This window comes from Oratosquilla oratoria, chromosome 33 (assembly GCF_046742065.1).
Source record: "Oratosquilla oratoria isolate Oo_2021 chromosome 33, ASM4674206v1, whole genome shotgun sequence".
NCBI classification, from domain to species: Eukaryota; Metazoa; Arthropoda; class Malacostraca; order Stomatopoda; family Squillidae; genus Oratosquilla; species Oratosquilla oratoria.
This window is the reverse complement of record NC_134809.1, coordinates 19,920,565-19,933,000: the sequence shown is the minus strand read 5'-3', so window position 1 is coordinate 19,933,000 and position 12,436 is coordinate 19,920,565. Positions and strand designations below refer to the sequence as shown.

Below are 12,436 nucleotides of genomic sequence, written 5' to 3'. Positions count from 1 at the left end.
TAAACTATTGCAAAAATTTCTCGCATGTCTGCCTCACTATGAAAGTTTTATCCCCTCTTCCTTTCCTGAATCCACATCGTTCTTCCCCAGTTACTCCCTCTGTCCCCCTCCCAATTCTCACAGTTAACATCTTCTTTTATACCTTTCCAATTATACTTAACAGACTGATCTTCCTCAGGCCACTGCATTCATACTTGCCCCCTTTTCCTTTGTATTATGAAACTATACGTGTACTCTTCCAGTCCCCTGGTACATTACCCTCACTTGTGTAAATTACCTTCAACAGCCAATCAACAATATTTGTTCTTCCTTTCGCCAGATGTGACATCCATCTAACTCAGGTGTTTAACCAGTTTTTATCACTTTCATTGCTCTTTGTATCTCATCTTTTGCTCTTGTCCTATAATCTTATCTCCCATCACACTAATGTTTAGCGTCTTCCACTGCCACAATCTCTAATATCCTCAACATTCAACAAGTCCCTGAAATTATCTACCTATATTCCCCTTATCGCCTGCACTTTTATTAACAGCCATCCATCTATACCATATACTCTCTACTTGATTCACCCTCCTCAATCTCATAACTTTCTTCCACTTATTTTTCTAATTCTCCCTCAAACTTCTACCTCATTTTACATCTGCTCTCATATTTGCTTTATTCACTTTGCGTATGACTTCTCTTTTCTTGCTGCATCTATCATATACTTCCTTATTTCTACTTTAAAACCAATCCTCATATGATCGTTCTCTTCCTCCGCCATTTCCTTCACATCTTCATCCCATCATTCACTGCCTCTCCCATCTTCCTCGTCCCATACAACTTTATGTATACAGGCTCAATGGAACAAGAGTATCATCCCTCCTTTATGGATACAATTTTTTATTTTGTTTTGACTCGATATTATTTTTTTAATAAACTCTCAGTTCTCCCCTCCCCTATAAACGTAATCACCCATTACTCTTTCTTTCTTTCCACCAGTTGTCCGTCACAGCTTTTCCTACTGCTGATGAGAAATCCAGCTTCAGTGATTTGGACCCGAAAGATGAAATCGAAGGTCATAACCGAAAGAAAAGAGACGTAGATATTAGGCTGGACATCGTGGACATCATGCGTCCGCGTCGTAACAAGAACACGACAACCTCGACATTGAACCCAACGACCACGACAAGTTGGAATCCCCCAACCTCGAGCCCGAGATTCTCAACCTCATCACCCTCGACCCCAGCAGGCTCGACCTCGCCTACCTCAACTCCGACAGGCTCAACTTCGCCAACCTCGACTGGGTCGACCTCACCAACCTCAACAGGCTCGACCTCGTCAACCTCGACCCCGACAGGCTCGACCTCACCAACTCCGACAGGCTCGACCTCACCAACCTCAACTCCGACAGGCTCGACCTCGCCAACCTCGACTGGGTCGACCTCAACAACCTCAGCCTCGACAGGGTCGACTTCGTCAACCTCGACAGGATCAACCTCGCCAACTTCGACCTCTACAGGCTCAACCTCATCGACCTCGACAGGGTCGACATCGCCAACCTCAACAGGCTCGACCTCCTCGACATCGTCGACTTCGACCTCGACAGGCTCGACCTCATCAACCTCCACAGGCTCGACCTCAACAACCTCCACAGGCTCTACCTCAACAACCTCCACAGGCTCGACCTCAACAACCTCCACAGGCCCGACCTCATCAACCTCCACAGGCTCGACCTCATCAACCTCGACTGGCTCGACCTCAACAACCTCCACAGGCTCGACCTCAACAACCTCCACAGGCTCGACCTCAACAACCTCCACAGGCTCGACCTCAACAACCTCCACAGGCTCGACCTCAACAACCTCCACAGGCTCGACCTCAACAACCACGACAGGCTCGACCTCAACAACCTCCACAGGCTCGACCTCAACAACCTCCACAGGCTCTACCTCAACAACCTCCACAGGCTCGACCTCAACAACCTCCACAGGCTCGACCTCATCAACCTCCACAGGCTCGACCTCATCAACCTCCACAGGCTCGACCTCAACAACCTCCACAGGCTCGACCTCAACAACCTCGACTGGCTCGACCTCATCAACCTCCACAGGCTCGACCTCAACAACCTCCACAGGCTCGACCTCAACAACCTCCACAGGCTCTACCTCAACAACCTCCACAGGCTCGACCTCAACAACCTCCACAGGCTCGACCTCAACAACCACGACAGGCTCGACCTCAACAACCTCCACAGGCTCGACCTCAACAACCTCCACAGGCTCGACCTCAACAACCTCCACAGGCTCGACCTCAACAACCTCCACAGGCTCGACCTCAACAACCACGACAGGCTCGACCTCAACAACCTCCACAGGCTCGACCTCATCAACCTCGACAGGCTCGACCTCAACAACCACGACAGGCTCGACCTCAACAACCTCCACAGGCTCGACCTCAACAACCACGACAGGTTCGACCTCAACAACCTCCACAGGCTCGACCTCAACAACCTCCACAGGCTCGACCTCAACAACCTCCACAGGCTCTACCTCAACAACCTCCACAGGCTCGACCTCAACAACCTCCACAGGCTCGACCTCAACAACCTCCACAGGCTCGACCTCAACAACCTCCACAGGCTCGACCTCAACAACCACGACAGGCTCGACCTCAACAACCTCCACAGGCTCGACCTCAACAACCACGACAGGCTCGACCTCAACAACCACGACAGGCTCGACCTCAACCACAACATCCTCATCGACCACATCAACGTCTACGACTACACAATAGGAGGTTGCCGATCCTCTTCAGCTCTCTCAACAGTAACAACACAGTTGATTAGGGTCTTCCTATCAGCGTGGGCAGACAAGAAGACCTTCATTTGCAGCAGATACCAAGACCTTTAAGATAAATCCAGTGACGACAGCTCCTGCGCCCATTACGCTCGAAACAAAGATTTATCGTAACCTGCGAGTAATTCTTATATTGTTCATAGATGTCTTGTTGCCAGCACTTTCTGTAAATTTAGTGGACGCACTTTCATTGGCTTTTGATTCATTCTCTGTTAGATTCAACAAACGATGTAAATCTTGCCAGTTTTTTTCTGTTTAACCTCTGTTGATTGTATACAATAATTTACATTTTATTTGTTAGAGAAAATCTTAATGAAATGGTCGTCAAACCCAGAGGAAATGGTGGAATAAAATGAAACCATGCATCAAGGTTGTTTCACTAAAACAAAAATCTTATTCATCCCTCTATCTGTGCGTGTGCGCGCGCGCGCGTGTGTGTGTGTAATAAAAGTAACGGTAATAATTATAATGATAATAATAATTGTTATAATAATAATAGATAATAAACAATAATAAATTATAATAATAAAATAATAACAATAATTAATAACAACAACAATGATGATGATAATATGGTTTAACATCACAAACTCCCCCATCGGAAGGCAAGGACGGTGCCCCATACAGAGGACGTTATAGCGTGGAATTTAATTAACCATGACCTTGATTCAACCTCACCGGTGGCAGGGTTCGAACGGCCAATTTATACATAACAAAAGAGGATGAGTTGTCCTCCGTTCGGTCGCCGCTGTCGTTGGACGAATTATCCGCCTGCAGGTCGTCGCGTGGATGAATTGTCCTCCGTATTCATCACTAACCAGAATAATATTAATAAAAGGACTGGGGATTTGGTATGGGCTAAGGCAGCAGCACGCATCATTATCTTGGACATAATGCATAGAGCCCAAAATCCAGGATGACAACTCATCCACGCGACGACCAGCAGCCTGATAATTCGTCCACCGACAGTGGCGACCGCACGGCTGACAATTTTTTTTTTTTTTTTTTTCAATGCGAATGACAACAGACCTGCTCACCTAGTCCTACAGAACCTACGCTACTAACTTGTAACCCAAGTAAGTGCTGTCTGAACAGCCAATAGGCAACAGGTGTAGGACATGTATCGGGTTTAGAACTTGCTAGGCCGAGGACTTTTAAACAGTTGTACGTGCATGACCCTCCCAGTGGTCAGCTTCCCCTGGCTGGTGGTTGGTTGGCGATTGTTCAATCAACTGTTGACTTTTCACTAAGTGGAAAACTCGAGTCCCCACAGTGGATCGAAACATCCCACAGATCTCTGTGAACGACATTTTAATTCGCTTTGCTATTGTAAGTAGAATGGAATAAATCACAACTGGCAATAATGTCATTCATTCGTGCTGATAGTAAATGTCTTTATACTAATAAAATAATTCTTGTTGATATCGATCTAAATCGGACCGGAAACCGGAAATCCCTGAAGGGGACACGTCCCCTTCGGACCCTGATTGGCTGAGAGAGTGGTGACGTCACGGCAACGAAGACGACTGATTAGCCGAGCGGTTACATCACGGCAACGGAGACGACTGATTGGCCGAGAGCGGTGACGTCACGGCAACGGAGACGCCTGAACGACTCGAGCGAGGCGAGCTCGCCCGAAAGTCCGAGCCCCGTGTAGCTGGGTCGGATGCAGCCCGTTACTCGTTTTTAGTATTACTTCTAATTCATTCACATCAGTCGGCCCGCCCAACAAAGCCGACCACTTATTCCCACCCTCCGCCGGATAAAAAAAAATAATAATAATAAAATAAATAAAAATAGGAATTCATTTACGACAGTTGGCCCGCCCACTAGAGCCGACCACTCATTCCCGCCCTCCGCCGTTAGGAGGAGACCGGACGTTCTTCCCTGAAGGCGAACAGGAGTTCCTCACTGACGTTCCAAGTCTGTCCTTCTTGTGTGTCCTTACTCACTCAAAGGCGCGGTACTCGGTTGATCTAAACGAAATCGCCTTAGTAAGTCCTGTGGTCCGTCCTTTGGGCCATCGAGTCCTTTGTCGCTGTGTTCCACTGCCGGTCCGTCTCGTTCCGCACGAAGAAGCCAGTCCGTTGGTCGCCGTGATCCCCAAAGGTTCTGGAGGTTCTTCACGAAGTGCTATAGCTCACGACAGGCAAGAAGACGTCTCCGATTTAGGCATATGCTTGTGTGTATGTATGTACTCGTATATATGTATGTATGTATGTACGTATACAAATATATATATATGTATGTATGTATGTAAGCCAATATGTACATATGTATGTATCTACAGTATGTGTGAATGTATGCAGTTATGAATGTTTATGTGTATATATGTATGTATATATACAGTATATGTACATATGTATATACCCATATATATATATATATATATATATATATATATATATATATATATATATATATATATATGTATGTATGTATGCATGTGTAAATGCATGTATGTATGTAGTGCATGTGCGTGTTAAATTTTAAAGATATTCAAATCTACATGTAAATGGATGGCTGAATGCACATTCTGGCACCCCGTGGTAGATATACTATCCGTTCTACGACTCCCTGGTTTACCAACTATTTCTTTCCCTATTTGTGGGAGAATGGTTAGGTAAACAAAATAGATAAATAAAAAAATAAAATCCTTGAAAATGAGCACATGCCAGGATAGTTTCTTTGTGTCTTTTGTCCTCCTTTTTAAGGATCATAACCTCAACATTGCCGTCATTTTAATCCACATAAAGATTTATCTATTTATTTATTAATTTATTTATTTATTTATATAGGTATCCAATGAATGGAGTATATGACCCATCACAGCCCTCTTCCCCGCATCGGGAAGGGAATGATAAACATGACTCATTTGGCTATATTTGCTTTTATTCGTAAAGAGCTGGAGTCCAGGAACCATTGTATAGACGAAGAAAGAAAACGTTGGACTTCGACGAGCCCAGCGTTTACTTTCTTCGTCTATATATTTGCCTTTGTACAAATTTCAGTCCATAAACTGATGTTCAAGCGAAAGGGAAACTCATATTTTTTCAACAACTATCAGGAGCTTCCAGTACTTTAGATCTTAAAGATATATCACTCTGGTCTACTGTCAGGCTTCTTGCAAACTTGTGTGCATCGTGTCCCCCTTCTAAAGCACACCAAGTATTCTCAAAATAATGTTTTACAGTTCTACATATGCATGTAAAAAATACTAATTAAGAGGTGGAGAATCAAACACACCAATGATTACGTGGCTATAAGAAAATCCAATGACTTCCAATGGAAAAAAAAATAAATCTCATGAAGATTATGTTTTTATTCAGCGGCATACAGTGAGCACCTTACACCTCTGCAGATTCCACGAGCCACCAACTTGGGACCCTGTACTCTTGATTCATTCACACACACACACACACACACCGACTCGGTGGCATAGTTGGTAGAGCGCTGAACTGGGAAGCAGAAATGCTCCCAGCACCCAGTTCGAATCCTGCCCAGGGCCGAAATTATTTCGGTATCACTGTGCCTCGGGTCGTACTCTGACTCTCGTGGGCGGGGAGTTAGGGGTGTGTGTGTGTGCAAGGTCATAGCATTACCCATAGATCGGACCTACGAGCTCTGAGCTCTCTTCCAGGAGGGAAATAGCTGTCGATCACGAGTCCAACACGTGATCCAAAGACCAAGTGAATACACACACACACGCACACACACACACACGCACACACACACACACGCACACACACACACACACACACACACACACATACATACATATCCCCCCTGGGAGGAGGGTGGGGGGCATAAGTAATTCCTGTGCTTGCGGTGTCAAATCCAGAAGTAAAAGTAGTACTGTAAGTACATATGGAATTGAACAACAATATGAGTAATAATACAGTTTTCTCTCTTTTTTTTTTCTTTAATTACAGGATGACTTTTTTAAGTAGTGGAAGCGAGGGCTAACTACAAAAAGTGGGTATTGATTGAAGCAGAGACTAAGCGTTGGGCGGAATGGTGAGACGATTAAGAGACGTTACTCGACATAACATTTTTATCTTACTTACATCCTCTTGATCAGGATATCATTATATTTGAACAATCCTGCTAAAAATCAAATCCGGGAACTAAATTGGCTTTTGTAGGTTCCGAGAAATTTGGTTTTCGGTTGTCTCCATTTTACTTAATTTGATCAGCGGGATGACATGTGACAGAGAGATAGATAGAGGGGGAAAGAGAGAGAGAGATAGAAAGAGAGAGAGAGAGAGAGAGAGAGAGAGTGGGGGGGAAGAGATAGGCGAGGAAATGAGGCAAAGCCTCAGCCTTTTCGGATGTCAATTAAATATAGAAGTAGGTTAAAAACAACATTGCCTACCTCGTTGTCAATGAATGGAATAAAAGATAAAGTATTGAGGAAAGGAAGAAGAGAAAGAAAGATGGAGAGGGAGACAAGCAATGAAAAGAAAGCGAGATGGGGAGGGGAGGAGATGGATGGAGGGAGGGAGATATTGAAGACAAATAAGTTCCTACTCCGGCGTGGTATCATACTCGTAGTAGTCTTCGTAGTTACTAGGGTCGAAGTTGAAGATGTCATGAAGGGACTCATGAGTCAAGTCCCCGTGTTCGTAGAGCTCCCGAAGTCGGTCCTTGACTCTATCGTCGCTGAAGATGTCCGGGAAGGGTGGAGGTTCTTCGTTTGCCGTGGACTCGAGCTCCTCCGCCGAAGACGGGTAGATGATTTCACTGTAATCGCCATCGTAGTAGTAATAGTAAGGAGTCGTTGTCGTTGAAGTAGTGGATGGCGTAGTTGTGGTGGTAGTGGTCGTGGTTGTTGTGGTGGTAGTAGGAGTAGTCGTTGGTATTGGGGTAGTTGTGGTGGTTGGGGTAGTTGTAGTTGTAGGTGTAGTTGTGGTGGTTGGCGTAGTTGTAGTTGTAGTGGTTGGCATAGTTGTAGGTGTAGTTGTAGTAGTTGGCGTAGTTGTAGTAGTGGGCGTAGTTGTAGTGGTAGGCGTAGTTGTAGTTGTAGGTGCAGTTGTGGTGGTTGGTGTAGTTGTAGTGGTAGTTGTAGTTGTGGTGGTTGGTGTAGTTGTAGTGGTAGTTGTAGTTGTGGTGGTTGGCGTAGTTGTAGTTGTAGGTGCAGTTGTGGTAGGTGTAGTTGTAGTAATGGTGGTGGTTGTTGGTAAGGAAGTTGTGGTGGTTGGTAAGTGAGTTGTGGTGGGTGGCATTGGGGTACTTACTGGTATGGTGGTAATCGGGGGTGTAGTGGTAGTGGGTCCAGTGTCTACTGGTACAGTGACTGTGGTAGACTTGGATATAGTCGGCACAGTAGTAGTAGTAGTTGAAGTAGTAGATGAACTGGTGGTGGGTGGCGGAGGAGTAGTCGGAGATTCGCTTGCAGATGTTGTAGTGGGATAAGATGTAGGGGTCGTGGTGGTAATTGAGGTGGTAGTTGTTGGCGGATGGGTTGTGGTAGGAGGTAGAGTGGTATGACTTCCTTCCTCTGTTTTGTTCAGTAGGCAGGTTATCGAGCAATCAACACTGTCGCTCCAAGTATCAGGTCCTTCGATAAGTTCTCCCTTGTCTGACACTTCGTCTTCTTCATCGAACTCCTCCCCTCCTTCTTCCTCCTCTTCCGTCACCTCTTCGGTAGTGTTGGGCTTTGCTAACCCTTCTTTATTCAGCACTTCGACGACGCTGACCTCCTCTTTGATCGAGGCATTGCCAACTTTCCCACCCTCAAAGGCCAATCCAATCCCCAACTTCTCAAGGAATTTGATGGCATTGACGTCTCCAGCCTCAACCTTGTCCTTGAGATGGTTAGCGAAGACGGAGAACTTCTCCTCCTTTGTGAAGAGCCTCTTGACCCTTCCGAAGGCGGACTTCACACCGTGTTTCGTTATGTTATAACCCTTCTTGACCTTCAGCTTCACATATCGGAACCCCTTTTTAGTCTTGTTGTAGCCCCGATGGAACTTAACCTTGATCTTCTTCGCCTTCTCCTTGACTCCAGAACCCACGTTTTTGGCCACAGCTTTGAATGCATGCCACCATTTCCTCATCCTGCCCGGCTTGGCTGTCGTTGGAATGATGTCATATTCAAGATCCTCCTCCTCCTCCTCCACCTCCTCCACCTCCTCTTCCTCCTCGGCCGCTACGGGAGTAGGGGTCGTTTCATTGTCGTCGGCCTGAAAAGGAATTTGAACATTGAAATAACGACAGTAAATTCTTTGTCTTTAAATCTATCTATTAGTTCGTAATGTCTCTTAGTTTGTCTTTAAAACTTTAGAACTTTAGGATTTCTCATGACACAGCTTGACACAATTTTATGCTAATGCTAATGTAGTTCTATTATTACTATTTACTTTTCACACAAACCATTCTTTCGGTACTGACTGTACCCCCAGGGAGTTTCAATACAATATATATATATATATATATATATATATATATATATATATATATATATATATATATATATATATATGTGTGTGTGTGTGTGTGTGTGTGTGTGTGTGTGTATGTGTGTGTGTGTGTATGTGTATGTTTGTGTGTGTGTGTATGTGTGTGCGTGTGTGTATTTACCTAGTTGTATTTACCTAGTTGTATTTTACGGGAAGGGGAGCTATGCTCGTGGGGTACCGTCTTCATATCTCATTTTATCTAAACTATTTTTAAATTCATGTATTGTTTTTGCACACACCACTTTCTCATCTAACTTGTTCCAACTGTCTATTACTCTGTGAGGAAAGCTGTTCTTTTTCAAATCTCTTCTATAGCTGTCTTTTTTTTATTTTCTTTCCGTGTCCTCTTGTATTTCTGTCATCCCATTTTATCAGATTCTCTCTATCAGTAATTTCTATGCCTTTCATGATTCTGTAAATAGCTATCAAATCTCCTCTCTCTCTTCTTTGCTCTAGTGTCTGTAGTTCAAGTTTTTCTAGTCTCTCTTCATATGATAGTTTTGAGAGTGTTGGTGCCAATTTTGTAATTGCTCTTTGTATTCTTTCGAGTTTTTTTTATACATTTTTTTGTACTTGGTGACCATATTGTTGCTGCATATTCCAATCTTGGTCTTATCAGGGTGATTAGGATTTTCCTCACCTTTTCTTCATCCAGGTATGTAAATGCCACTTTGATTGTTCTTATTAAATTATAAGTTTCTCCAAAAATCTTATTTATATGTTTCTCAGGTGACATATTATTCATAACAATGACTCCCAGGTCCTTCTCATTTTCTACTTTTTTTATTCCTTCTTCTCCCAAATTATATGATCCTGTTATTCTGTTTTTGCTTTTTCCAAATTCCATTATACTACACTTTTTTGTATTGAACTCCACCTCCCACTTCCTACTCCATTCTTGTACTTTATTTAGATCTCTCTGTAGTGATTCACAATCTTCTTCCGTGTTCAGTCTTTTCAGTAGTTTTGCATCATCTGCAAAGAAGCTCATATAGCTTTCAATTCCTTCATCCATATCATTAATATATATAGCAAACATTATTGGGGCCAGAACTGTTCCCTGCGGGACACCGCTTATTACTTCATTCCATTTTGAGTGCTGATCTCTTATCACTACTCTCATTTTTCTTTCTTGCAAAAAGTCTTCCATCCAATTTAGCAATTTACCTTGTATTCCTCCTTCAGATTCTAATTTCTTAAGCAACTTCTTATGTGGTACTTTGTCAAAAGCTTTTTTTAGGTCTAGAAATGCACAATCAGCCCATCCATCTCTTTCTTGTATTATATCTATTAGCCTTGAATAGAAACATATTAAATTGGTGACGCATGATCGTCCTTGTCTGAATCCAAATTGCCTTGGATTTAGTACGTTGTTTTTTTCCAAGTATTTCACCCATCTACTTTTGATAATTCTTTCACAAATTTTTGCTATTGTACTTGTTAGAGAGACTGGTCTATAGTTGGTAGGTTCTTCTCTATTTCCTCCTTTATATATAGGTACTATGTTTGCTTTTTTCCAATCTTCTGGAACTTTTCCTTCTTTCAAAGAACTGCTTATTATGCTATGTATTTTGTCTGCCAGTTCATTCCTGCATTCTTTCAGAATCCAGTTTGCTATTTCATCTGGTCCATGCGATTTTCTGACATCAAGATTATTCAAGTGTATCAATATTTCATTCTTCGTTACTTCTATTTCTTCCATAGGGGGGACTTTCTCTTTCCATTCAATCTCTTCAGGTTGTATGTTCTCCCTTGTAAACACTGATTTAAAATGTTTGTTCATAATTTCTGCCATTTCCATTTTCTCAGTGTATTCAACTCCCCCTTGTCTTAATTTCTCCAAGTCCTGTTTGTTTTTCAGTTTCTTGTTTACAAATCTGTAGAATAGTTTTGGTTGCTCTTTACATTTTTCTATGACGTCTTTTTCATATTTTCTCTTTTCTTCTCTGCACGTTTGTACATATTCATTTCTATAACCGGTATATATTTTCCATTTTTCAGGTCTTCTGTCTTTTTTCCATCTGGACCAGGCTTTGTCTCTTTTGTCTTTTAACTCCATACAACTTTTGTTGTACCAGCATTTTACATATTCTTTTTCTTGTTTTTGTCTTGGGACATACTTTTCCACTCCTTTTTTGTAAATTTTTGTCAAAATATTCCATTTCTCTTCCACTGATGTTTCTTCTTTGTATATTTCTTCCCAGTTTTCTTGTTGAAAGAATTCTCTTATTTTATCAAAGTTTGTTTTTTCATACATCATTCTTCCTTTTCTATATTGTTCATTTCTTTTGATATATTTTTCTTCATTAAGTTCCAGTTCAATCAATATGTGGTCACTTTTACCTATTGGTGTTTTATATTCAATCTTGTCCACTATTCTAGGTTCTGATGTAATTATTAAGTCTAGTCTCGATGGTTCTTCTTCATTTCTATACCTAGTGTTCTCCTGTATCCATTGTGTCATTGTGTGGTCAGTAATCATCTCAAGTAGAGCGTTTCCCCATGAGTCGTCTCCACCCTTTACTGTCATTTCTTCCCAGCAGATTTCTTTGCAATTAAAGTCGCCCATCATAACTATTCTTCCTCCCTCTTCCATTATCTTGTTTAATGTTATCTTTGTGTCCTCTAACATACTTTTATGTTCACTCTCCTCCCATGAGGCTGTTTTTGGAGGCACATAATTGATCACAAATTTTCTGCTCTTCTTATCTCTGTCTTCCACTTCTATCATAATCATCTCTACTGTATTCTTTCCATATATGACACCTTTCACGTTTATATCCTTCTTAGACAGGAACATAACTCCACCCCCTTGCTTTTTCTCTCTGTTTCTAATCCAGTAATTGTATGCATCATGTCCTACACTGTTGGGTGGTAGTGGGCCTTTTAATTTTGTTTCTACAATTCCCATTATGTCCGGTTCTTTTTCCTTCAAATAATCATTCAGCTCATTCAATCCTGTTATTAATCCATCTATATTTGTGTAAGACACTCTTAGTTTTCTGTCACTTCCATTGTGTTCTCTGTTTCCCTTATGTTTTTCTTTTGTATGTCGAACTGCCTTAGTTTCATATTCACTACTCTCCAATAGAATCTCTCTTTCTCTGACTCCGTTCTTATCTCGTTTTTTGCCTTAGC

At 42.4% G+C, this 12,436-nt stretch overlaps 1 protein-coding gene across 1 annotated transcript in view; it reads right to left on the bottom strand.

Moving 5' to 3' along the window:
- Positions 1-6,144: 6,144 nt before the first annotated feature.
- Positions 6,145-12,436, bottom strand: part of LOC143017793 (uncharacterized) — a 14,798-nt gene continuing 8,506 nt past the window's right edge. The window contains exon 3 of the mRNA XM_076172682.1: positions 6,145-9,022. Coding sequence (XP_076028797.1) covers positions 7,364-9,022 — 1,659 coding nt within the window. The 3' untranslated portion in view covers positions 6,145-7,363. The remainder of the gene's footprint in view (positions 9,023-12,436) is intronic.